Genomic DNA, 27,382 nt, shown 5'->3' with positions numbered 1-27,382 from the left:
GTTGTGTGCTGGAACAACGTGTCAGAACCAAAAGACCACAAGTCTAACCTAGCTTCATATAACCATGAAGAACACGCTAACAAGGCGGCTAAACTCTTTCTATCACTTCAAATCCCTTAATCCTTTCAATTCTTCATCATCTTTCATTTCATCATCTTTGTCGTTTTGGAATTAGCCCTGTGTGAGTGTTGCTGTCAGAAACAACAACGGACACACCTACAGTGCCCTCTAGTGGTTGTTGCTGCCATGCTGTTCCTAAGCCTTTCATAGGAAACTATATCCATATATATGGCAATATTTTACCTTTGGCACAGTAAAAACCATTCTTATTAAATATGAACTTTTCCAATGATGGATGTTCATATTGTTCATATAAAAGGAAACTTTCTAGCCGATCACCGCTAGCTCCACTGACAAAGTGGGCGTGTCTGTTAGCCTGGGGGCGGAGCTGGCAGAGCAGACTCTTCCTGGAAGGGGCTCCTCCTCACTGTGTGAATTCACAATGTGAGAACCCACTCGTTTTTGTGGATTGGGAGGGGCTGTTGCTGTGACTGCAGGTCGACGACCCCCCCCCCCCCCCCCCCCCCGGGGGGATGGATTCGGTGCAGAAAAGCCGTTTCCACTCTGTCAGATTTCACTTCTGCGCACAAAAAGAAATGATTTGTATCTCAGCTGTGACTGTTTTCCTGTTCCTGTTTCCTGTCAGGCTCTGTCCTTCATCGGTTTGAATGTCACTGAAGAGAAGAGGAAGAAGCTGAGGCAGAGACTGACCCCTGACCCACAAGGCACCGTGGCTTATGGAGGTGAGACACGAATGCTGAGATCGCTCACACGGAATTGTCACTCAGACAGGTCTGAGCAGACACCAGTTGGTCCCATTCAGTGTTTAAATTGCTTTTCTAATTTTACTGATAGATGGTGTGGTTTCTACTGCGCCAGATTTAAATCACAAGTTCAGCCTCACTGCAGCAGAATGAAAATGCTATTTCAATTGGAAAATACATGTTCACAAAAACAATAAATAATAACTACAATCAGCTACTGTGGTGTAAAGATGGGATAAACCCTGAACAATCTTCCTCTCCATCCCAGAGCCACACAGAAACAGACAGGCCTAGATACCTAAGGAACAATCTGGAGCCGTTGTCCAGCATAACTCCACAGGGACTTACAGGATTTGAACCAGCAGCTTTCTCGATGAAAGGCAACAGAGTCAACCCCCACAACACAACGCAGCCCCATGACTAAGCAAATGAGGACAACAAAGTCTTCAGAAGTCAACAGATTGGACTATGAAACAAAGCTTCCCAAAACCCACCTCACTTTTCAGACAATAAGCCGCCCTGGAGTGCAAGGCGCCCTGGAGTGCAAGGTGCCCTGGAGTGCAAGGCGCCCTGGAGTGCAAGGCGCCCTGGAGTGCAAGGTGCTCTGGAGTGCAAGGTGCTCTGGAGTGCAAGGCGCCCTGGAGTGCAAGGCGCTCTGGAGTGCAAGGCGCCCTGGAGTGCAAGGCACCCTGGAGTCATACTTTTGGGAAAACAGTGTGTCACTTCTAAACAGCTTCACCAAGCCCAGTGTAACGCTGCCGTCACACCAAATGTGATTCACGTGTCAAATTTGTGTTTGATGTGCATCAGATTTGATCCTCCGTCCATAGTGACCCCATGTGGAGCCTTTATCCATGTAGGGTCTCTATGTGGACACAGATATTTGGACATGGATTGCTGCCATCTTGTTGAACTTGTTCTCCAACTTCTGTCTTGTGTTACCTCGTCCTCAGACTTTGTGGAGGCCACCCAAAGCATATTCTCAGAGGATCTGGAGGACCTGGGTTTAGCGACGGCTCCCTTCACTTTCTCCTATCACGAAGCAGCCAGTTTGATGGACACGTCAGCCTTTCACTCACCTGTAAGCTCTTTTCACAGCCTTTCATTCTCTCAAAAGAGCTCAGGAGATAACAGAGAAAGTTGCTGAACTCAGCCCTGATGGTGCTTTTGTGTCTGCAGACATATGAGTCTGACTGCAGCTACAGCAGCGAGGACATGGAGCAGTTCCACACGGAAGTGAAGCAGCTGCAAACCCAAATGAAGCAGCTGAAGGTGTGTGTCCTGCTGAATTCTCAATGAGCTCTGGTCTGATTCCTGTTCTGAACCGACTCCTCACATGACCAAAACCAAAGAGAACACCACAAAAACATCAGAACCTTTTTCATTTTAAACTTAGAACAAGGTTAGGATGTAGACCAAAGTGGTACTTTTTGGTATTTTTAGTAGAAAGAAAGTCCAACATTTTTCCAGGTCACAGTGGTGACACCACTACACGTTAAAGTGGTATGTGGTTACTGCCAAAGAAAACATTCTATCCAATAATATAGCATTTTAAAACTCCCTCAACTCATGTATATATTTATACATTTTAGAATAATCCATGTTGTTGGAAAACGCCTTTCAGGAAAGGAAAGGAAAGTGTTGCGGCATGTGGAACAGTATCAGCTCTCGATGGAGGGTTCTGGTTCTGGTGTTTAAAGAAGCTTCTCTTTTTGGACTCCGATGTCTTCCTGGAGTCCTTCAAACAAGCTGTCCTCTCTGTCCAGAATGGGACTTTATGGCAGATCCACTGTCCTCAGGGGGAACTGCTGAGTCCTGCTGTTGTGGGTCTTCTCTCCTTTCGGGGGGATCCTGACTGCACTGGACAGCGGAGACCTCATTGGTCCACTTCTCCCTCCGTGTTATTTTTGGGATGGACCTGTTTTGGTTTCACTGTGTTGTTGGGTTTGTAGTTTAAATTCCAATTCCAGTTTGAGTTAACAGAGATGTTGTGTTTAAGGATCCCTCAGAGTTTCTCAAACCTTCAGAGAGAAAGGTTGTTTCTCTGTTGTGGTCGTCTAAAGATCTCCTTAGCTTGTCTTTCACCAAAATCACGCTGGAAGAAGCTCCGTTCAGTTTGCAGGTTCCTGCTGTCGTTGCACAGAACAGTGCATGAAGTGTGATTGTGTTGGTGGAACAGTCAGAAGGAATTCTGATACTTTCTGTTCAGAGAGGATCATTTACCTAAAGTTATTGGTTTAAATTTAAAATGAGGGGGTGTGGAATGAGTGAGGTCATTTTCAAAGCCACGCCCACACTCTGGACCTGTCTGCAGGTGATGCTGAAGGACATGGAGCATAGCAAGAAAACTCTGGAGGAGGAGCTCCAGAAGACGTCTGAGGTGAGGTTTCTACCAGAGCTCGTCCCTGCTCACCTCCCATCGGCCACCACGCACTCTGAACCAAGTCGCTGTCCCTCCAGAAAGCCTGTCTGACTGTAGAGGAGAACACTCGACTGAAAAGTCGCTTACAAGCAGCCGAGTCGGACACGGTGCAGAGGCAGGCCAGCAGTGCAGAGCAGGACTACGAGGAGGTCATCCAGCTGCTGGAGGCGGAGATCCAAGACCTGAAGAACCAGCTCGCCATCAAGAGGCAAGGCAGAGGAGCAGAGCCCCCCAAGGTGCACAAACATCTCCCAAAAGTTTGGTTTGTCATCTGATTCCTCCCAAATGTTTCAGTTTGTCAGCAGCTTGAATGAGTGTGAGACACAAACACAACGTGGATCAGGTTCTCTTGTGAACTCGGTCCTGCAGACGGCGTTCATCATGGGGACTCAAACACTGGATGCTTTTATCCCACCAGCAGCTTTGGGGGGCCAGAGACAAATGAAAGAACAGAATCAGAATCAAGTCATTTGTATATCGGAGCAGAAAATGAGACTTTTGACACGAGTTGTGTCCCTCACACACCACCTTTTCTGGTCTGTTCTCTCTCATCTTGACGTCATGAAACCTGGAGTCATCTGAAGCAGGCGAGCTAGTTTTCCTTCTGTCACGCCCCACTAGCACCACATGGGTTGTTTGTTCGCATCCCTGGCTCCATTTTTCAACTCTTTTTACCATCAGGGCCCAGGCCGGGGGTGTCGCTTACATTTTATCTGCCTGTGAGATTCGTCATGTCTCACACTCACAGCATCGCCATCTGAAGTCCAGAAAGCGGTTCTGTGGAACATCTCTGCGGGGCGCCTGAGGCCCCGCGCCTGAGGCCGACATGAGGGCCTCACAGCTGCAAAAGAGCTGAGGGAATTCTCTGAATCGGCTGCGATCTGGCTGCACCCGTATCCACATTTGTACCCAGTACAATCCACAAAGGAACGTGTTTGCCTTTTTCTTTGTCGAGCATAAAAACAACAATGCTTGTGTGTCCAGGATGAAGTGCTGGAGTTAAACAGAAGACTGACGAATATCGACTCCCAGCTGAGGAAATCAGAGGTGAACAGGAAACACCTGGAGATCTCCAACAGGAAGCTGCTGGGCTTTGCTCAGGTAAGAGAGGCTCCGGTCAGAAAGTGTCTGCCACCCGTCTATCAGAGTCAGGCTCACTCGCATTTGAATGTGGCCTTTGTGTGAGGAAGGAGGTGCAAACCCTAGCTGGTGACCCACAGTGGTCCCCCCCCTCATGGTTCACTGATCTCAGTTCAGCTTTAACAGAGTAAAAGGACCAGTGGATGCTAGAACCCGTCTGGAGAGAATCTAGCAAGTCCCTTACAGCTGACAAACTGACACGGGTCAGTGAGAAAACAGTCCCAGAGGTCATCATCCATCTGAGGTCATCCACCCACCGCCTCCATCCGCTTCCAGTAGTATTCCTCTGGGCCTTTGGGGGGGGAGCGTTTTATTCAGCACCCACATTTGAACTTCACATTTTGCAGCGGCAAAGGAAAGTGATATCTATGCTGATGATCATGATGTGTTGAATAAAGCATCAGTTCAGAGAAAGTTCACCTATGACCACTTGTTTTTGTCCAGATGATGAAGATTAAGTTTGTTTTAAAGAAGCCGGCGCAGTGATACAGAACATTTAAGTTATGTGACCGGAACTACTTTTTTAGGTGTCTGTTATCACTTTTTAATGCACATGTAGCAGCCAATCAGAATCGAGGATTCACCCGGACCGTGGTATAACTATAAAGCATGTTCAGCATGGTTCTGCATGAATATGTGTATGTGCAGGTTAGAGCATGAATTTATTTTCTCTTTTCATTTTCCTGTTGATGGGATTTTATTTATTTATTTTCCAGGAAACAGAATTGGAAATGTTTCTGCTTAAAAAGTTGATTTAATGTCGTTTCATGACTTTCTTTTCAGGAAGTGACATCATTCTCCATCTCAGTGCTCTAGAACACACACATTAAAAATGAAAAGAACACAACAATCACGTGATGAACAGTAGACTGCTGCTTTAAAAGGATCCTAAAATAAATCCGACTTCACTAATAGGGTGCAAATATTTGGATTCTCTTGGATGAAGATCTTTAGATGTGAGGAAGGAAGCGGCAGAGAGACGGTGAGGCGTCAATCACCATGTTTGCTCCTTTATGACCCACGGACCAAAATGCCCCAGCACCATCTCCATCTGCCTCTGGAGCTCAGCTCTAGGCTGTGCTGTAGGGGGCTTTAGCAGGAACAGAGTTGCCCCTCTGTGAGACCCAGCTTAGCCTGTTTTCTAGATTCAGTCCTTCATGTGCTCATTCCATCACGTATGTCACTCATCTTGATTTCAGCTGTTAGCAGACATGATGTCCAACAGTCCGGTCTCACATCATTGCCGTCTGTCTCCACAGAACGTCCACAAAGTGCTGACCATGCCCAGTCTCTTTGGAGGAGAGGGGTGAGCATCCACGGCCGGACGTTTCAGCTTTGCTGGGGCTCTCCTGCAATAATCCTGCTGTGTCGTCTTTCCTGCAACAGGTCACCCAGTGCCACAGAAAACCCCGACACCCCGTCGCCCCTCCCTGATCCTGCCTCTCAGCTGGCTGCGGAGGCAAAAGAGCTGGTGGAGGGGGCGTGCAGCGGCGCCGCGACAGACACAGGTACAACGAAACATGACGAGGGGGACATGTGGAGGAGAGGAAACGGCAGGAGCTGAAAACAAACAGAAGCACCGTGTCTGAGGCCGAGTCCTCCGTCAGGTCGGAAACAGATCAGAGCAAAGCTGGACAGAAAACCGAGGAAAAATGGTCCTTCACAGATAAGCAGGTCTCACCGACAGTTTCAGAGCTCCACCAAGAAACACAAGCTGAAACTAAAGCGGAAAGTGAAGCAGAAAGTGAAGCAGAAAGCGAAGCAGCAAGTGAAGCAGAAACTGAAGCAGAAAGCGAAGCAGAAAGTGAAGCAGAAAGCGAAGCAGAAACTGAAGCAGAAAGTGAAGCAGCAAGTGAAGCAGAAAGTGAAACAGAAAGCGAAGCAGAAACTGAAGCAGAAAGCGAAGCAGAAAGTGAAGCAGAAAGTGAAGCAGCAAGTGAAGCAGAAACTGAAGCAGAAAGCGAAGCAGAAAGTGAAGCAGAAAGCGAAGCAGAAACTGAAGCAGAAAGTGAAGCAGCAAGTGAAGCAGAAAGTGAAACAGAAAGCGAAGCAGAAACTGAAGCAGAAAGCGAAGCAGAAAGTGAAGCAGAAAGTGAAGCAGCAAGTGAAGCAGAAACTGAAGCAGAAAGTGAAGCAGAAAGTGAAGCAGAAACTGAAGCAGAAACTGAAGCAGAAACTGAAGCAGCAAGTGAAGCAGAAAGTGAAACAGAAAGCGAAGCAGAAACTGAAGCAGAAAGCGAAGCAGAAAGTGAAGCAGAAAGTGAAGCAGAAACTGAAGCAGAAACTGAAGCAGAAACTGAAGCAGAAACTGAAGCAGAAACTGAAGCAGCAAGTGAAGCAGAAAGTGAAGCAGAAACTGAAGCAGAAACTGAAGCAGAAACTGAAGCAGAAACTGAAGCAGCAAGTGAAGCAGAAAGTGAAGCAGAAACTGAAGCAGAAACTGAAGCAGAAACTGAAGCAGAAACTGAAGCAGCAAGTGAAGCAGAAAGCGAAGCAGAAACTGAAGCAGAAAGTGAAGCAGAAAGTGAAGCAGAAACTGAAGCATAAGTGAAACAGTCACTCGGCTCTGCTTCAGCAGATGAAGCCTTCCTCAGCTTGTTATCTAATGAAACTTCATAGCCTCCTCTGCCTCTCTCCAGATGCCACGTTGGATGAGGATTCTCATCACGTCTGAGCAGCAGAGGTCGGGATCCTGAAGAGCAGCTGAACCTCCGGACTCTTCCTCACAGGCAGCAGCACACGGTGCCGGTCCAGCACATCCCAAATCGCGCTCGCTTGTGCGCGCATAGATGAACATGCAGCGCTTCTGAACCAACCTCCACACTGACAGCAGGTGGCGCTAAAGGTCTGCATGAGCTTATCCACACTGGTAGACCCTCCTCCCTGAGTCTTTTGTAAAATCCACCAATTATTTTCAATGCTTCATGTGTGGGAGGGGCTTGTTTGACAGGGGGAGGCCTCCTAAGCAGAACTTCTGACCAACTGGCTGCACAGAAAAGTCTCCTCTCTTTGTGGTCCAATTCAGAACCTGAGGGGGGCTCAGCCATGGATCTGTGGGGGGGCAACAAAGCAAAGCTTTAAGGCAGACAGCTTCAGAAGAGTTAGAAACTGAGTAGTCCCAGCAGATCGCATCTTTGGTGTTGCTTCCTTTTCTGTCATGTTTTATATTAAAAGAAGAATTGAGAAGTGAACGAGTCTCCATGTCCTGTGAAACCCCCCCCCCCAGGTCCCAGCGATGTTATGACGAGTATAGCATCACATTCCATCGCTCCTGCTTCACTTTTCAGCGGAACAATCGTTGAATCTATAAAAGACCAGCTTAAGTGAATCCTGATGTCTGCTGCAGCATTCAGTCATACAATCCCATTTCTGCCTTTGTGAACAGATTTTGAAAAATATTATCCAATTTTAAGCCAGAGGGAACTTTTAGAGGTCATGCGATGGTCCAGCAGAACCCAGCAGACAACGTTCAGATCTAAGATGACTGCAGCTGCACCACTTTCCCTCCTTGATCTTTGGCTCCAACTCAGACAGATGATCTTCAGCTGAGAAATATCATGAAGAGATGACGTAGAGAAAGGTGGTTCATGTCAAATCTTCCTCTCACAGTAAAACTGGAGTCCAAATGAAGGTCATTGGGTCGGATTCTGTTCTGAAGTGAATCTGTCAACAGCTCGGGGCAAAACGTCGCAATTTTCTCAAGAAAAAGGAAGTTATCAAATTCCTAAATCTGTCAGTCAAGCCTGAAGATGAGCACAACAAAGTTGATGTTTAATGTAGATAAAACTTAGACAATGGAAATAATAAATCTGCATTCAACCTACCACACTGAAAAGCAACAAATGACAACCTAACATTACACAAGAGTACCAGAGTCTAGTGAAAGAAACCCCTGTGCTATCCTAGGCACTTTAACATTGGGAGTTGGGTCATCTAGACCCACTAGACAGAGCTCTGACCCTTTTTTCTTCAATGATTTGTGATCTTCACTGGTGTCCATGGATTACATGACATCTTTCCACCTTTATCATGGTAGGGAGAACACATCAATGGAAGGGTGGGTCATCTAGACCCCATGAGATAACACAAGGGTTGTGAGAAAAAATGATTGGCAACGGTCCAGTTCCTGCAGGTTCTGACCTCAGAGACATCATAGAATTCCACCAGAACGACCCAACTTCCTGTTCATGGATGATGATGCTCCACTACATGCTGCCAGAAGTATCACAGATGGACTTCAGGAAGTGGGCGTGGCCTCATGGTTGACCCAGCAATGACCCCTGACCTGAACCCCATAGAGCAGGTCTGGGACCAGCTGAAGCAGAGACTCGATGACCAGACGCCCAAGTGACCTGCAGAACCGCATGTTGGACCGCCTCAGAACATCATGAGGTTAGTGAGGAGCAGGAGACGCCGAGGTCCAGCTGTCACTGCAGCCGATGGAGGACAAACTGCTGACACGGTCCATGTTTGGGATTTTATTATTGTCCTAATGTTTGGGGTAATAAATATCCAATGAATGAAAGTGGTGTTTCTCTTATTTTAGTTTTCTGCGTTTCATTGAAATACCAAATAGGAAAAGCACTCATGGAAATAACAGTTATCAGGGTGAGTAGTGTACATGTGTGAAACAGTAGATTCTGATGGCAGTTTTTATTTCATATGTGTTTTTTCATTTTAGTGGCTTAATTCTTATTTTAACTGTGATCACCAGTTTAAAGGACCATCTGTGCACAGCGCCCTCTGTTGGCCTAATGCTTGACCCCCCCCCCCCCGAGAATCAGGTGCAACTGTAACGGGAAAAGATAAAAACCATTTCTGTACTTTATCAACGTATTTTAAAATAACAAAATATTGAGAAAAAGCCTTTTTCTCATTTGTTTCCTTTCAAAATCAGAATCTTCTGATGTTTATTTACAGGAAGAGGCTTCAGGTTCAGACACACGGCTGTGCAGCTCGGATCTGCTTCTCATCAGTGTGGGAGGAACGTTCACACAAACAGCATCAGTTCATTAGCCAAATGTTCAACACACTCAGTGTTCGTTCATGACTACAACTGTAAAGACATGGGGTGAGGGGGGGCTGCCATCCGTACACCTCCCACTGCCGTCTGCAGGCAGGACTCATCTGGGACAGCGATGATGTCCTACCGCTGGCTTGGATTTGACCCCCAAAGGTCTGCAGGTCTACAGCCTGAAAGGCCACTGTCTGTTGGGGGGGGGGGATCCCACGCTGCTCGGGCCGCAGATGTCAGAACCGCAGGAGCTGGGAGTCATTCCCAGGATGACCTCTGCAGGGGGCGTCTCCTCGCACAGGAAGTCGTCCTCATCCTCCTTTGACGCCTGTCACACATCCAGAGTTTTCATCCAAATGTTTAGTTTGACAATAAAATCCAAACAACCTGAAGAAAAGTCTGTTCACTGAGGTGGACTGTAAGCTATCAGAAGAATGCTGTGGTGCTCAGGGGGAATTAAAGCTCCAAAGAGTTTGATTGACAGATTCTCCCCAGCTCCCCTTCAGTGGGAGGGGTGTGGCCTGGTTGCCATAGGAATGTAGACGAGCCAATCACAGCTTACTGAGGACGTCTGGTTCCAACATGGCGAACGACATGTTGCGGGAAAATGGCAACTGAGCATGTAACACCCATTGAACACTGACGTCATTTGGTTGGAACCAGAAGCAAGGCCTTTTTCTATGGGTGACGTCACACCCGACTCGTCAAGATATGTAATTTACAGTGAATGGTACGGACGCCACCTGAGGGATCATCCGTTTTTGGGGCTGTTTTTCAGCAAAGGGACCAGGATGACTGATCCGTGTAAAGGAAAGAATGAATGGGGCCATGGATGGTCAGATTCTGAGTGAAAACCCTCCATCAGCATTGAAGATGAATCGTGGCATAACAACCATCCCAAACACACGTTGCCCGGGTAACAAAGGAGTGGCTTCATGAGAAGCGTTTCAAGGTCCTGGAGTGGCCCAGTCAGTCTCCAGATCTCAACCCCATAGAAAATCTCTGGAGGGAGTAGAAGGTCTGTGTTGCCCAGCAACAGCCCCAAACCAGAACTGAGCCTCCTCCATGTTTCACAGTAGGGACACTGTTCTTTTGGTTGGAGAGTCTACCAACATAGAGCTGATGTTTCTTACCAAAATGCTCCAGTTTGGTCTCATCATTTTCCCAGAAGCTTTGTGGCTTGTCAACATGCATTTTGGTAAATTCCAGTCTACAGAAGATCTGTAGTGTTCATAGAACAGAATGCATCAACTTTCCTTACCAACCCTACAAAATGATGACATTTTTCCTCGTCTTTCTCTTCAGTTCTGCTAACATTTAGCCTTTTCTCCTCTCATGCAGGTTTTCTGCTCCTGGTTCAGCCTCATTGTTGTAACTCAATTCTGTCTTTAAATAAATATCTTTACATAAATGAAGTGAGCACCAGTATATAGCAAGAGTTTCAAGAACTGAATCATGCATATGGTCCCACTAAACCTCCAGAAACCCTCCCTGGCCCCCACCTGCTGGCTGGTTGTCGTGGGAAACAGCTCGGTGTCGGCCAGTTCCTCCCAGACTTGATACAGCGGCTCGACCATCAGGCCAGACCTGTGCCCCCCCCCCAAACACACAGGCATAAATCAGGATAAGTGAGAAACGAGGGTTTGTCAGTCTGATGGGTTCAAGGTTCAGAGCTGGACCTCCTGAGCAGGTAGGGGTCAAAGGGGAAGAAGCTGTCCAGGGGGTTGGTGTTGGTGCTCACATGGTCCCTCCCTGAGGAGCCGTGCACCACAGGAAGCGCATGCCGACTGTTCCTCTCCAGGATGGTGTAGCAGAAAACCACCTGGTACTTCCTGGAAAAGGAGGATTGGACAGTTGGACAGGAAATGGGGACCAGATCGTGGATCAGGAATGGGACGTGCCCCCCCCCATTCCCTCACCTTTAGTAATCTTTGGTACAAAATCTACATTTTTACTTTTTCCATGTTTGAAACAAGTTTCGTTCTGGAACATCCTTTCCAGCTGCTCACCTGGTGACGGCAGCAAACATGACGGCCACAGACGGCAGGCAGACTTTCAGAGGGTTCAGCTGACTCATCACAACCCGTTCCAGGTTCATGCTCTGCAGGTACTCCAGCCCTGAAACACACGCCACGGTTGTCATCACGGCTTCCTGCTCCAAGCGACGTGGGGTTTTCCAGTAGCTCACCTTTCTTCATGCCGGCCTCCAGGATGGCTCTGTGTCTGAACACCAGCGTGTAGAAGAGCGCCTGGCAGGACGCATAAAAAGGCCCGTGCAGGCTGAGGTCACAGCACACCTGCCGGTCGCTGCGCTCCTGACTGTCCAGGTAACCGTGGATCCAACCCACAAGCAGATCCAGACAGGCCCGGACAGTTCTGAGGACACCAGACTCTCAGTCAGCCTCAGAGTTTTGGCCAGAATCGTCTGGTTTTTGTGTTTTTGTGTCTGTGGTGTGTTTGCCAAGTCTGCACGTTCAGGGGGCTTTATTCTATCTTTAGATGACAGCAGATTCAGATTAAGAAGATGAAAACAAAACTGTTCAATATTACACCAAAGACAACTTCATGGAAGCATCTATTTGGTAAATGTGCTTCACTTGAAGCAGCAGTATTCTTCTCTGAGTCGTTCTGAATATCCTGCTGAAGGTTTTTCATACGTGAGCAGAGACATGTGGGGGGGGGTGAAATGACAATAATGCCTCCTCATCCTCATCCTGAGCCTTCATCCCCTCCTGTGTTCTTCAGTGACAGTTGTGCACAGACTCACTGCATGGGAATAAACTTGGCTCTGGCCAGGAAGCTGCCCAAGTATGCGGCGGCGCTTTGGCGGAGGACGACAGGCTGGGAGGGGCTCTGCAGGACCCTCCACAGGTGGTCCAGGAAGGCCTCAGTCAGAGCCTGAAACGCAGAAACGCCCCCATGAGGAGGCGTGTCATGACATCACAGACCCCTGCAGGACAGGAAGCAGACACACACGCACACACACGTACACACACACCTATACACACACGTACAAACACACGCACACAAACACACACAAACACACACGAACACACACACAGGCACACACCTACACACACACACCTATCCACACACGTACAAACACACGCACACAAACACACACAAACACGCACGAACACACACACAGGCACACACCTACACACACACACCTATCCACACACGTACTAACACACGCACACAAACACACACAAACACGCACGAACACACACACAGGCACACACCTACACACACACACCTATCCACACACGTACTAACACACGCACACAAACACACACAAACACGCACGAACACACACACAGGCACACACCTACACACACACACCTATCCACACACGTACTAACACACGCACACAAACACACACAAACACGCACGAACACACACACAGGCACACACCTACACACACACACCTATCCACACACGTACTAACACACGCACACAAACACACACAAACACGCACGAACACACACACAGGCACACACCTACACACACACACCTATACACACACGTACAAACACACGCACACAAACACACACAAACATGCACGAACACACCCACACACGCACACACACACGTACATATGCACCTGTACACACACGTACAAACACGCACACACAAACACACGCACACAAACACACACACAAACAAGCACGAACACACACACAGGCACACACCTACACACACACACCTATACACACACGTACAGACACGCACACACAAACACACGCCCACAAACACACCCACACACGCACGCACACACCTACACATGCACCTGTACACACACGTACAAACACGCACACACAAACACACGCAAACAAACAAACACGCACGAACACACACACAGGCACACACCTACACACACACAAACAAGCACGCACACACCCACACACGCACACACACACGTACACACGCACCTATACACACACGTACAAACACACAAACACACACAAACACGCACGAACACACCCACACACGCACACACACACGTACATATGCACCTGTACACACACGTACAAACACGCACACACAAACACACACACAAACACGCACGAACACACACACAGGCACACACCTACACACACACACACACAAACAAGCACGCACACACCCACACATGTACACACACACCTGCACACACGCACCTATACACACACGTACAGACACGCACACACAAACACACGCCCACAAACACACACACAAACACGCACGAACACACACACAGGCACACACCCACACACGCACGCACACACCTACACATGCACCTGTACACACACGTACAAACACGCACACACAAACACACGCAAACAAACAAACACGCACGAACACACACACAGGCACACACCTACACACACACACACACACAAACAAGCACGCACACAACCACACATGTACACACACGACCACACACGTACAAACTCACACACACACATACACACACATGCACGCACACAAACACACGTGCACAGTGGTTCTGCTGCCAGACACTGGCACCAACTGGGAGTTCAGTGTTTAACTCAAGGACACTTTGACACTTGGGCAGGTAAGGCACAAAACACACTTGGGACATTCCAATTAGGTATCAGCTGCTGTCCCTCTGCGTCTGCCCCCCACCCCCCACATAATACAATAAAACTAAGACAAATGCTCAGAATGTTTGGAGAATCACATCAGTGATCCGTAAGTTTGAGACCAAAGACTCAATCTGAAGCCTTAAATGCAGCATCCCTACCTGGGATGAGGGGGGTTGGTTAAGATATGGGAGGGGTCTTGTAAAATGAAAAAACTATTGATCATCCCTCATACTCCTACATCATTAAATAGAATCAATTACCTTAGGCACTGCGTGAAAATCGACTGGCTGGTTAGTTTTTTGAACCGTGTTTTTTATCCAGTGTGAGAACAACTGACCAGTCTGAAGCTGCAGAGGTAGAAGAGGGTGAACTGCACATGTGAGGAAGCATGTGTGGGCAGGATGAGCTTGTCAAAGATGCTCAGGAGATCTCGGAACAGCTCCTTGGACCGCTCAGCATGGAAAGAGCCTGCACAGACGACAGGCACGGTGTGGATGCACACGTTTCTGTGGCTGGACCAACACATTCTAGCACAAACACCGTTACACAAGTCCAGCAATGAGACACAAAGAAACGTACTGCGTTAACATTTGATGCAGGTGGCTGAGTCTAACGGCAGTGGATGAAGGACTACACTGCACTGTGGATATCTGCTGCAGAGTCGAGACGTTTCTCTCAGAAGTGACATTTATAAGTGTTCTTTGTGTGAGGGGTCATGTGTGTTCATGGAGGGGAGTGGGTTGTCTTTTTATGTAATATTGTGTTTGTTTTTAAATGTAAAGCACTGAGGCATGAGAAGCACCCTTTTATAAAGTTTGATTTGATTTGATTTGCTGAAGCATCCAAACTGATAGCAGCTTTAAGCTTTGGTCACATGCACGTGTACGGGGGGGGGGGGGTTGATCCGAACGGGCGCTGCAGGTTTTTGGGTTGTCTGGGTCCATGGAGGGTCATTGAGAGGAACCAGTGCAGGAGTGTCCTACACTCCCCTTGAGGCGTGCACGGTCACCTCAGTGTTGTATGTGTGCTACGTGTATCATAGAGAACATCTACGGCTAATGGAAACTTGGAACACACGGGTGATGCTGTGGTACAGTGTCCTTACACCACACTCTAGTCGTCTGAAAGGTCAGAGTTCTGGCTCACCGAATGCAAATGCTGCACACACTGGCGTGCACGTGATACACAAGTGCCCGTCCGTCGGATGTTCACACAAAGTACACCGTCTAATTTCCTCATTTCCAACAGCCAGGATGTGGTAAGGAGCGCCGACTTGAAGACGTCAACCAGTCATCGGTGAACCGTGAACAGAGGACGTGAAGCAGCAGGCCGATCTATCATTGATCAGTGTGACTGTTTCCTCCTGTTGTGTGTCTGTTGTGTGTCTGACCTCTCAGGGAAACAGCTCAGTTGTTTCTCCTTTGTGTTTGCTGGAGGTCAAATGGAGCCGTTTCTTATTCTGGTGGAACATGTAGCTGTTAGCTAGGCCTACTGACGATTAACAGTCACATTCTCCCCAAACTATTTTGACCTTCGGCTTAATAAAACGTATTTCCATCTTAGTTTGACCTTATGAGACACGCTTCAGTGCTGAGGATGTCCCTTCACTTTTGTTTCAACTTTTCACAGAGATCAGTCGTTTAAATGATGTTAATTGATATGAAAACTTTGGTTGAAAAACCCTCACGAAAGTCCTGCTGAACCTGTTCCTCTCTGGAGGTTTCAAATGAACATCAGTGATCAGCCTTATAGACCACTAATCATCAGGAACGGCCCTGGGGGGAGAAATGATAAACCCTCGGTCTGTCCCAGTTTCCCTCTGGGGGGGTTTAGGAGCTGTATTCCATAAGGACCGTTGTGAGTAAGGCATTACTTTGTCTAAGGCCAACGGTGAAGAGAACAAGCAGGCAGAGCAGCAGCTCAGGGGGAATAGGGTTGATGCCGCTGATGTTCCCACATGAATCCTCTGCCTCCATCTAGTCTTCTCCTCTTCTTCACTCACACATCCATCCTCCTTAACAGCCTTCACAAATGTCCTGTGGTCTTCCTCTAGGCTCTTCCCCTGTCCAAACGTCTTCCCTGCACTGATCTCCAGAACCTCCACCATGATCTGTTCCTCTGAAGGATTTCTTCCTTCCACTTTACTCCTTTACACCTCTGAAGTAAAAGTCTTTAGCTAGAGCAGCATCCTTTCTAGATGTGATCTGCCTACCGTTAACGTGGCAGACGTCTTTGATGTAGGCCATCAGTACGGTCATCAGGGCGTCCAGCCTCTCTCCTACCGGGTGGACCGTCACCTTCATCGCCGGTGTTTGTTCCGCCGGGACGTCTTCATCCTGATGGGAAGGAGTTTTTGTTGAAGCAAAGATGTGGAGAACATCCTGACCAGAGATCCGTCTAATGTCAAACGGTTCACAGCGTTACCATGTCGAAGAGCGTCTCCTGGTCTGTGCTCTGCTCCTGAACGCCCTCCTCTGCTCCCTCCAGGTCTGCACGGGAGACACTCACCTGCAACACAGTTGTTAAGGTTAATTAGAACTATTGAGTCTATATGAGAACTGGACAGTGACTCCTCCCCCCTGGCGTTCCAAAAAGGGAGTGGCTCCAAGAAGCTGAAATGCCATGGACTCCTATAGAAACAGCTGTTCCTCAGTCATTCTGTTGATCAGAAGAACCGTTCCTGATCTGATTCTCAACATCTCCTAGACAATCCTCTGTTTTTTCATCATATTTTGTGTGAAGTTCTAGTTATTTCATTTATTAACTGACCAATCAGACGCCTCAGGAAAAGCATGTGGTCTCACATTTGACAGATTCTCCTGAGCCTGCTTTCGATGGAAGGGGTGTGGTCTTCCAACAAGCTCACTCCTGACTGGTGAGAGTGGTTGCCATAGAAATGTTGACTCAGTCCAACTTGGACCAATCACAGCTTACTGTCGTTGTCTGGCTCCAACGCAGCCCCGCCGTATCACGAAAAAATGGCGAACCATGGCAAGTGATCCATACGGATTACATATTTTTAAGGGGTATTTTTATGTTATTTATTATCTTATCCTACCTACAGCAGAGAAACATTACATCTTTCTGTGGATTTGAGTATCTTTTGAACTGTGGATGAACATTAGTCAATCTTATATCATAATAACATAATGCTGTTTTCTTCAAATCGAAGCAAACTTTATTTATAAAGCACTTTTCATATAAAAGTATAACACAAAGTGCTTTACAATTAAACAAAAAAGATAATATAAAAACAAGCATGAAAATTAAAATAAACAAGCACAAAAATAAAAAAAATACCCCCCCCTCCCCATACCTAGCCCCCCACTCCTTTCAGACCTCCCACCCCCTAACTGATGGGAAAAGACACTGAGAAACAGGCTGAGCACGAAAACGAGATGTTGGAAACGCTGATAATTGGAACCTCCCTCTCTGTGAACAGCAGCACCACCACCCAGATGCAGCATCACAGGCGGGGACCGCTCCACCACAGCTAAGCAGGGAAGCAGGTTCCCATCCAGAGCTGCAGTGGCTGAACAGCAGCCGACCCAGAGGGAGGGGTCCCAACTCTTCATTAGTAGGACTCACTGCAACCCTTTCAGAGCAGCGTGATCCGAGGCCGCTGGGACCTCCACATTCATCTCATAACGCGTCCCAACTCACATCCAGTTTCAGCATCCTTCCCACGATCAGCTCCAGCACGTCTCTGCGCACAAACGGGGCGTACACGGTGACCCTCAACAGGTTGTGCACATAACACTCCTGTAAAGCAAATCCAGACTTGATGACAGCTGCAGTGAAGAACACAGCATCTGTTTCAGATGATGCAGACTTCACATGGGCTCTCGGCTGCTTCTTACCAGGGTTCTGGAGGATTTCTGCACAAAGGGGAAGTTGTCTTGCAGGATGGGGGCAAGAAAGCGGCTTGTCCTGTAAAGAAATGACAGAAAAAATGTGGGAACATAATCAGAACAGGACAAACGCAGCAAAATCTGTCACAGGAGAAGCACAGACCGTCTTTACAGCTACTCAACAACCTCCCCTGACTGTTTTCCAGACAATCACATTCACCTCATGATAGCAAGTAGGGCTAGGAGAGCTAAGAAAGGTCCATCTTGTCATGTCTTTGTAGCGTAAAGTAGCATAGCGTAGTGAAATTTAGCGTCTTGTACCGTAGCTTAGCAAAGTTTAGTGTAGCGTAAGCATAGTGAAGTGTAGCGTAGTGCAGCATGGAGTAGCATAAGTGTAGTGCAGCATAAGCATAGTGTAGCGTAGCATGGGGTAGTCTAAGCATAATGTAAGGTAGCATAGTGTAAGCATAAATTAGGGTAGTGTAGCGTGGCATGTTGTAGCGTAAGTCTAGTGAAGTGTAGTTTAGCGCAGCATAAGCGTAATGTTGCATTGTTTATTGTAGCGAAGTGTAGAGAAGCATAAACATAACGTAGCATAGCATAGTGTAGTGTATAGATAGATGACTTTATTAATCCCACAATGGGGAAATTTCATTTCTGTGGCAGCAACACGACATTCAGAAATAATCTATATAATATAACATCAATAAAGGACATCACAAATGACATTTATATTAGATAATTAAAAATATTACTAAAATTATTATGAAAAATTATTATCAAAAATGAGATTCTTATTAAATAAAGAAATAAATATTAAATATTAAATAAATACAGCTGCAAAAAGTAAAAAACATGCAGTCTGCAAAACATGTAAACTGTAAAAAAACATTACAAATTTTTTCAAAATACAGAAATAACTAATGAAGTTCACACCAAAACCAAAAACAAACAACTGTTCAGGAACAAAAAACAATTTAAAATTGAAAAACAACAACTACAACAAAAGTAAATGAATCAATGACTAAACAGAAAAACACCCTGGGACCGTGGAGTGTCACTTTGACACGGTGTTGTACAGTCTGATGGCTGTGGGGAGGAATGACCTGCGGTAGCGCTCCTTCTTACACTGAGGGTACAACAGTCTTGTGCTGAAGGAGCTTTGAAGCGTTGTACTGCACTGTAGCGTTGCACAGTGCAGTTTAGTATAGTGTAGAGCAAATGTAGTGTAGTATAGCGTAGCATAGCATAGGTTAGTCTAGGGTAGGGTAATTTAGGGTAACAAAGTGTAGTGGAGCATAGCATAGTTCACTGTAGCATAGTGTAGTGTAAATGTAGTGTAGTGTCGCGTAGGGTAATGTAGCGTAGTGTGGTGTAATGTAGTGTACTATAGTGTAGCGCAGTAAAGTGTACTGTAGTGTACTGTAGTGTACTGTAGTGTACCGTAGCATACTGTAGTGCAGCGTAATGTACTGTAGTGTAGTGTACTGTAGTGTAGCATAGTGTACTGTAGCGTACTGTAGTGTACCGTGGTGTACCGTAGCGTAATGCAGTGTAGCATAACGTACAGTAGTGTACCGTAGCATACCGTAGCATACTGTAGTGTAGCGTGGCATACTGTAGTGCAGCGTAGTGTTCTGTAGTGTAGTGTACTGTAGTGTAGCATAGTGTACTGTAGCGTACTGTAGTGTACCGTAGCATACTGTAGTGTAGCATACTGTACCGTAGCGTACTGTAGTGTACTGTAGTTTACCGTAGCATACTGTAGTGTAACATACTGTAGTGTACTGTAGCGTATTGTAGTGTACCGTAGCATACTGTGATGTAGCATACTGTAGTGTACTGTAGTGTACCGTAGCATACAGTAGTGCAGCGTAGTGTACTGTAGTGTAGTGTACTGTAGTGTAGCATAGTGTACTGTAGCGTACTGTAGTGTACCGTGGTGTACCGTAGCGTACTGCAGTGTAGCATAACGTACAGTAGTGTACCGTAGCATACTGTAGTGTAGCGTGGCATACTGTAGTGCAGCATAGTGTACTGTAGTGCAGCGTAGTATACTGTAGTGTAGTGTACTGTAGTGTAGTGTACTGTAGTGTAGCATAGTGTACTGTAGCGTACTGTAGTTTACCGTAGCATACTGTAGTGTAGCATACTGTACCGTAGCGTACTGTAGTTTACCGTAGCATACTGTAGTGTAACATACTGTAGCGTATTGTAGTGTACCGTAGCATACTGTAGTGTACTGTAGTGTACCGTAGCATACTGTACCGTAGCGTACTGAAGTGTAGCATAGTGTACTGTAGCCTACTGTAGTGTACCGTAGCGTACTGTAGTGTAGTGTACTGTAGACACACACACACACAGACAGATGAAAAGAGTTCTTGGAAGAGCAGACTCACGATGGCACATATCTGATGATGAGCTGCAGCGCATCATGACTTCGATCAAAGGCTCTGGGGAGATCTGAAGAGACAAAGAGGTTAGACAGTGATCCTGGAATGAGCTGTTCCTCACGGACAGAAGCCACTCACCGTCATCTTCATCATCTGAATCAGAAATGTCCACTCCTTCCTCACAGACAATCACCCGCTCTGCCACACAAACAAAAAAGCATCAACTCCTGATCCCCATCACACCTGAGCCAACCTGCAGAAAGGGCGCCACTCAGCGGATCATACTGGGGGTGAAGTGGGAGACCACCATCTTAAGGCAGGCGCACAGGTAGACTGTCTGGGCTGACACCAGGTTACCCAGGAAGGCCAGGAACTCGTCCACGACAGTCTGGCTCCGGCTGACCCACGGTAGCTTCTGAGGAACCAAAGCACACACTGGAGATCCAGGGGACTCATGTCTAGATCTAGAACTCATGACGAGGCCTGAAGACGGAGAAGACCTGATCTGAAATAGGAGGCCTCCATCCAGGTCTCCTTCACCAGATCCAAATCCTTCCTAAACCCATGAAGCCGTTTCCATGACGGACAATCCTCATGAAATGTTTCTGAAATATTCTTAATCAAAATTTATGGAGTGATATTTAAGCCACCATGTTACAGACTACAAGATGCAAATGAAAATATTAAATATTAGCTTTCAATTTTAGTTTTATTTTTGCGTTTGCAAAAGAAACGTTTTCATGCGTTGTCTCATCTCGCTTTTTTCCCCATCTTTCATTTTGCTCACTCAAGTTTCAGTTTAGCTGACAAAGCTGCCATCAGACAGCTTCTGATTGGTCCAGATTCCAACCAATCAAATCACCGTATTTATCTAACAGGGTGTCTGCTCAGAAGCTGGAAAAAAACCGAGGGATTTAAAGCATTTAATATTTTATGCTGCACAAGCATTTTGGAACAGATTAACAGTAAAGAATGACGGCTCACCAAAGTAGACTAAATGTATTTAGCAGAGGTAGAATTCTTAACTTTTATGTTAATTTTGACAGCGTCTTATTTTTAAGAACTTCTGTGCTTTTATCCAAAGAAAATTACTCATTAAAGAAATGCTATTTATTGATGCAAATCTTAATCGTAATAAAATGTCAAAAATGTAACTTCCAGATGGACGGAGTCGGAGCTCAGACGTTTATTTTCTGCTGCAGACATTTTAAACACGTTGGTCTCTACACTGACATAAATAAATAGAAAACTTTTGTTTGTTTGATTTGAGCTGCTTTGCTGCTCCTTCTGGTTTTTACTCTGAGAAACGGGTCAGAATGATTGAAGATGGCAGACTCCCGTTCAAACAGATCCGATACAAAGTTCCAAAGTCCATGTCTGCCTCCAAGCACCGTCAATATGAAACAGAGGCACCGGATTGGTTAGAATCTGGACCAATCAGCAGCTGTTGGATGGCAGCTTTGTCAGCTAAACCGAAACTACTGTGAGCAAAATCAAAGATAGGAAAAAAGTGAGATGACACACAATGCATCTAAAACATTTGTTTTGCAAACGCAAAACTATTTTTTGAGACCAAAAAGAAAAATTGAAAACAAATATTTAATATTTGTATTTGTAACTTAGAAAGTTTTGTTTGCAACATGGTGGTAGAAATATGACTCCATGAAGATTCAACCGTCATCTGGGTCTGAACCAGGACCTCAGTCCAGGTGTCCTATCATACCTGTTTTACTATTATTATCATTATTATTATTATCATTATCATCATTAATATTATTATTATCATTATAATTATCATTATAGTAGTAGGTTTAGGGGATGTCATCTGGACTTGGTTTTAAAGTTAGAAGACATTTCACCTCTTATCCAAGAGGCTTTGTCAATTCTGAATTAGCTGGTCTAAGAGCTGGTATATGTATGTGTCCATGGGGGAGGAGTCAGACCTGAAACTGGAGGTATTGTCCACTTAGCCTACATGGTTTCGGGTCGTTAATAGTCCTTTGTCCTCAGCTGGGGGTTGGGGAGCCAGTGACTCGCTCTCCACATTGGTCCTCTCTTTCAGCGGTTAACGACTCAGGTGGAACTGGTTTGGTTTGTTTGGGTTTCAGAACACTGCCGTAGATGGATGGAAGAATAAACCTGAGACCACCGTTCTTATTCAGAGAAGGTTTGTCCTTCTTGTCAAAGATGGCTTCTTTCACTCCTCGCTCAAACCATCCTTTCTCTCTCGATCGGATCAGTACCTGTTATTTGATTCAAACCACCCCTTACAGCAGTGGTCCCCAACCTTTTTGTCACCGCGGACCGGTACAACGCAAGGCACGTTTACCGCGGACCGGTGGAGGTGGGGGGGGAGGGTGCAACGCAAGGTGTGTATCACGTGATGTTTGGTGTCCCGACTTTGACGTGCGTTAAGTGTGACGGATTTAACAGAGAGGATCCGGTCACTTTTCAAAATAAAACGTTTTTTTTTTCGAGAAAAAAAAACAATAAAATGGAAATTATTTTTTCTTTCTGTGCCTTCCGGTGCCAAGTGTCCCGCGGCCCGGTGGTTGGGGACCACAGCCTTACAGCACAAACTAGGCGTGATCATGACACTACAACACAGAGCCCAGGAGGTGTCCACAAGCTCTGACGGAAAGAAGAAAGAAGAGCAACATATCCGTCAAGCCCTCAGAACCTGTGGATATCCCAACTGGACTTTCACCACATCCCAACGTACAAGAAAACAAGACAAGAAGGTCTTCTGTATCGGGACGTGAAAGAAGGGTCATTTCTGGAGCTCACACAGGGATAAGTATGGAGAAGCGCAGCACGCTGAAAAGAACTTTATCCTGATAAGTTAGGGAGGTAAAGGCACTAGTCATGAATGATTAAAAGACCAAGTATAGAATATAGGTGGGATTGGATTCCTACAATCAACCAGATCCATCTGTCTGAGGTAAGTTAATAATCAAATCCACCTATACCAGTTAATATATAAATAAATATTCAATCCAAATAAATACCATCTAGTTTGAGGTACAGCAGGTTTATATTACTATAAGGTAAAACCGACCAATCACAGCAGACAACACACATGTGATGTCATGAACACGGACCAGTCCATCATTCCAGTCCAATGTGTGGACAGACTGTGAATAAAGTCATGTGACCATCCAGTGTCTAGAATGTTCTAAGAATGTTCCCTTTGGATTCTTTGGATGTGGAAAAACAACAGTGGTGAACTTTAGGAAACTAACATGAGAATGGATTTGACATTCATTCTAGTTTACTTGTTGGTTTGGACACAGATTTCATTAACTTGATGATCTGGAAGAAATCCAAGAATCTGGAAAACTGTTCAGGAGCAGGAATTTCTGTCTGGAAGTTTGGATGAAGAGGATCTGGATCCACTTTAGGACAGAGGATCTGGATCCACTTTAGGACAGGGGATCTGGATCCACTTTAGGACAGGGGATCTGGATCCACTTTAGGACAGGGGATCTGGATCCACTTTAGGACAGGGGATCCGGATCCACTTTAGGACAGGGGATCTGGATCCACTTTAGGACAGGGGATCTGGATCCACTTTAGGACAGGGGATCTGGATCCACTTTAGGACAGAGGATCCGGATCCACTTTAGGACAGGGGATCCGGATCCACTTTAGGACAGAGGATCTGGATCCACTTTAGGACAGGGGATCTGGATCCACTTTAGGACAGGGGATCCGGATCCACTTTAGGACAGGGGATCCGGATCCACTTTAGGACAGGGGATCCGGATCCACTTTAGGACAGGGGATCTGGATCCACTTTAGGACAGGGGATCTGGATCCACTTTAGGACAGAGGATCCGGATCCACTTTAGGACAGGGGATCCGGATCCACTTTAGGACAGGGGATCTGGATCCACTTTAGGACAGAGGATCCGGATCCACTTTAGGACAGGGGATCCGGATCCACTTTAGGACAGGGGATCTGGATCCACTTTAGGTTAGAGGATCTGGATCCACTTTAGGACAGAGGATCCGGATCCACTTTAGGACAGGGGATCCGGATCCACTTTAGGACAGGGGATCCGGATCCACTTTAGGACAGGGGATCTGGATCCACTTTAGGACAGGGGATCTGGATCCACTTTAGGACAGAGGATCCGGATCCACTTTAGGACAGGGGATCCGGATCCACTTTAGGACAGGGGATCTGGATCCACTTTAGGACAGGGGATCTGGATCCACTTTAGGACAGAGGATCTGGATCCACTTTAGGTTAGAGGATCCGGATCCACTTTAGGTCAGAGGATCCGGATCCACTTTAGGACAGGGGATCCGGATCCACTTTAGGACAGGGGATCTGGATCCACTTTAGGACAGGGGATCTGGATCCACTTTAGGACAGAGGATCTGGATCCACTTTAGGTTAGAGGATCTGGATCCACTTTAGGTCAGAGAATCTGGATCCACTTTAGGTCAGAGAACCGGATCAGCGAGCACAAATGATGATGTGAATCGTTGTTACAGTGAATGGTTCCACCTAGGGTTGTGCCGATGGACGATATCATCGTCCATCGTGATGGGTGACTGACATCCCGATGGAGAGACCACCATCGTGATGCCACGCCCCCGCCACGTTGCGCGTCGACACCATAAGCCGCGGTTACATGTACAAAATATCTTGATGGGATCAATGGTCGGATTAGTATCCAACCGTGTACATGGGCCCAGAAAAATGTTTTCAGAATATAAAAACGTTCACTAAGGTCACAATTTCGGTCGGAATAAATCATTCGCACATGCGCAGTATTCGCACATGCGCAGTTTGAAAACCGGAAGAGGATACAACTTCCGCCGAGCGGCTTTTTTTTCCAAACTTTATTGAAGGTAACAAATCAATACAAAACGATAACAGCGGCGAGCAGCTATATACATTGACATGTCAGCTCGGTAAAATACGAGACGATCTTCTAAACGTGCTTTTAATAATGTTACGGTTATTATGAAACACCTGTTCGCTCATCATTTGAATTTTAATCCGTGTGGTCAGTGCTTTTTCTGAACGAAGCCAGGATTAGCAGTATGCTAACACGGGCTAACAACATTAGCTTTGGGTGGCGCTGCACGTAAACGTGTAAGAATAACATCAGCCTTTATTTAGTCGGGACACGACTGGAAACACAAATCCGCGTGATTGTTTGAATGTTTTCTAAGGACTGAGCGACATTTCTGCTTTGAAGCTCAAACCGCTGTGTGTGCTGACGATCCGAACTGTGCTCAGACACACGTTTAGACCCGGTTCTGAGTTCGGTAGCTAGTACCCCTAGAGCTGCGGGACGGATCGCAGTCTTAAATCTCCCACACATACCGCTCATGTACCCCCCCCCCCCCTTCCCATCAAACATAAAGCTGTAAATCCGCCCTCCGCCGGTCAACTTCACTAGTTAAGTGCGGGAGCGGACCACTTCTTTTCTATTTTGCTTGTTACTTTTTCTGTTAAAGTCACTTCCCCTCAGTTTATACTGGATCATTGCGGATTAACCATTAGTTGGGAAATAAAATGAAAAAAGCAAAATAACGAATAGCAGTTATATAAGAACGAAAAATGTAAAAATACCCCCCCCCCCCCCCCCGACGATGTCATCGTCCATCCCGATGGTTGACAGCAAACATCGTCAACGGCCAAATTAGGGGACATCGCCCAACCCTAGTTCCACCCAGAATGGAATATTCACAGATGTTTAATGAGGAAATCAACAGGAGGATTTCCTCTCCCAGAACTCTCTGCATCTCACCAGAACGGTATGGACCAGCTGCTCGTGGTCCTTCTTCAACAAGGTGACGCAGCTCCTGAACTCCTGCAGCCAGCTGATGATCTGAGCGTCCTGTGAGGAGCAGAGGAGCAGCTCAGTACCAACCATCCAACGGGACCAGTCGGCCCAATACCGGAACCCACCTTAATGTCTGGATCTGCCAGCTGATGCTGCAGCAGCTCATAATCACCAAAGTCCCCCTGTAGAACCGAACAGAACATCAACAACCACCAACCAAGATTCTAGTAGAACAGTTCAGGATCAGTTGCATCCTAATGCACACCAGCTTTGTGTTTTTTAGTATCTCCGCAACCAATTTTACAATTCAATGCGAATCAATTTACTTTAAATTCAAACATTAGAAAATACCTCCATAATGCTTTCTTTTTATTTAAATATGCAGCCACGTCACAACTTAATGGAACGGACTGACAACCGGACCAAAGCTTCAGTCTGCGGCGGAAACGAGTACCTGCCGGTGCTTCTCTAACGTCTCGGCCACGCTGCCCCCGAACCGGACCGTTTTCAGCGGGTCAGAGTTCAGGAAGTCCCTGTTAGTGTTCCCCTCCATGGTGGGTGCACGCGCCACCGGCAGCTGGGTTCCCGTCGCTAAAACAGCCGCGCGGACGAAGGCGCGCGGCCCCGCGGCATTCTCTCTGATGTCTTCTCGCTGTAGCTCCTCGATAACGAAAGTTCTACAACATCTGAAACAAACAGAACCAGAACCGACACGAGTCTGAGCGCGTCACCCCCTTTTTACACTACAGCCGGGAAGCAGCGGCGTGCTGGGGACGTGTTTACGTGAGGGACCGGTGTCACACTAAAAGATCTCCGGGAAGAGTTTTTTCCTCACAGTTCCTGCCTTCTTTATTTTTTAGAACAAACATAAAATGATTGAAAGTATATTTTTCAAAGTGACTGTCATTGATTTTAAGTAATTTCTTTTTGTCTAACAACTGTTAAAACTGTAAGATGCAGTAAAGAAAGATGAACATTTACTGATGAAAGGATTTTCTTCAGTTGATCCAACATTCAAGAAATACACGTATTACAGTATTGTAGCAATGCATCAATGACGGAAGCGGAGAGACAAGATAGGAGGATCTCTAGGCTTTATTTTTTTGAACTCAGTGCAAAAAAGAAGTAACCACAACAGGATTAAATAACTAAGAGTGAACAGCCATAAAACAGCCAGATGGAAGGACACACAGGCAAAATAAACCCCGTACTCAACCCAAACGTGACCAGAGCAGGCCAAGCGGATTATATCCCACAATTCCCCGCGCTGCCAGCTCCGACAGCAATGTGCGCGTGACCGCCACTACACTATTATGCTGGAACTGTTTCAGGAGTGGAAAAA

The 27,382-nt window shown here is 46.5% G+C and overlaps 2 protein-coding genes across 5 annotated transcripts in view; one reads left to right on the top strand and one right to left on the bottom strand.

Annotated features, from left to right (window-relative positions):
• si:dkeyp-72e1.9 (syntaxin-binding protein 4) overlaps nucleotides 1–7,577 on the top strand; it is a 55,250-nt gene extending 47,673 nt beyond the window's left edge. For 2 of the 4 annotated variants that reach the window (XM_023957890.2, XM_023957889.2), the window contains exons 13-21: nucleotides 707–803; nucleotides 1,778–1,905; nucleotides 2,004–2,096; nucleotides 3,139–3,204; nucleotides 3,285–3,482; nucleotides 4,231–4,347; nucleotides 5,646–5,692; nucleotides 5,773–5,894; nucleotides 7,026–7,577. In XM_023957890.2, coding sequence (XP_023813658.1) covers nucleotides 707–803; nucleotides 1,778–1,905; nucleotides 2,004–2,096; nucleotides 3,139–3,204; nucleotides 3,285–3,482; nucleotides 4,231–4,347; nucleotides 5,646–5,692; nucleotides 5,773–5,894; nucleotides 7,026–7,060 — 903 coding nt within the window. In that variant the 3' untranslated portion in view covers nucleotides 7,061–7,577. Of the gene's footprint in view, nucleotides 1–706; nucleotides 804–1,777; nucleotides 1,906–2,003; nucleotides 2,097–3,138; nucleotides 3,205–3,284; nucleotides 3,483–3,615; nucleotides 4,348–5,645; nucleotides 5,693–5,772; nucleotides 5,895–7,025 lie in introns of those variants that run through there. The other 2 variants (XR_013657613.1, XM_023957891.2) reach the window with 2 other exon arrangements.
• A 1,676-nt stretch (nucleotides 7,578–9,253) lies between these two features.
• On the bottom strand, nucleotides 9,254–26,864 carry rrn3 (RRN3 homolog, RNA polymerase I transcription factor). Its single transcript, XM_023957892.2, has 17 exons — nucleotides 26,495–26,864; nucleotides 26,166–26,222; nucleotides 26,005–26,094; nucleotides 20,519–20,648; nucleotides 20,372–20,431; nucleotides 20,240–20,303; nucleotides 17,850–17,919; nucleotides 17,653–17,751; nucleotides 16,414–16,497; nucleotides 16,202–16,325; nucleotides 14,327–14,457; nucleotides 12,168–12,298; nucleotides 11,589–11,776; nucleotides 11,410–11,518; nucleotides 11,080–11,232; nucleotides 10,903–10,987; nucleotides 9,254–9,728 (listed from the first exon to the last, which is right to left on the bottom strand). Exons 1-17 carry the CDS (start codon nucleotides 26,591–26,593, stop codon nucleotides 9,573–9,575), a joined length of 1,830 nt encoding a protein of 609 aa, XP_023813660.1. The 5' UTR covers nucleotides 26,594–26,864; the 3' UTR covers nucleotides 9,254–9,572.
• Between the last annotated feature and the right edge of the window lie 518 nt (nucleotides 26,865–27,382).

Source organism: Oryzias latipes, chromosome 8 (genome assembly GCF_053564925.1).
Source record: "Oryzias latipes strain Hd-rR chromosome 8, Olatipes_Hd-rR_3.1".
Lineage (NCBI taxonomy): Eukaryota > Metazoa > Chordata > Actinopteri > Beloniformes > Adrianichthyidae > Oryzias > Oryzias latipes.
This window is presented reverse-complemented; position numbering and strand designations above follow the sequence as displayed.

Bases quoted from the DNA above. Each gene is read 5' to 3' on its own strand.
- rrn3 (XM_023957892.2), bottom strand. From the start codon at position 26,593: ATGGAGGGGAACACTAACAGGGACTTCCTGAACTCTGACCCGCTGAAA. The intron at 20,649-26,004 runs GTGAGATGCAGA...TTGGTTCCTCAG, and splicing joins AGCTGGTCCATACCGTTCTG to AAGCTACCGTGGGTCAGCCG. The intron at 16,498-17,652 runs GTGAGTTGGGAC...ACTGTGTTGCAG, and splicing joins GAAGGATGCTGAAACTGGAT to GTGAGTGTCTCCCGTGCAGA.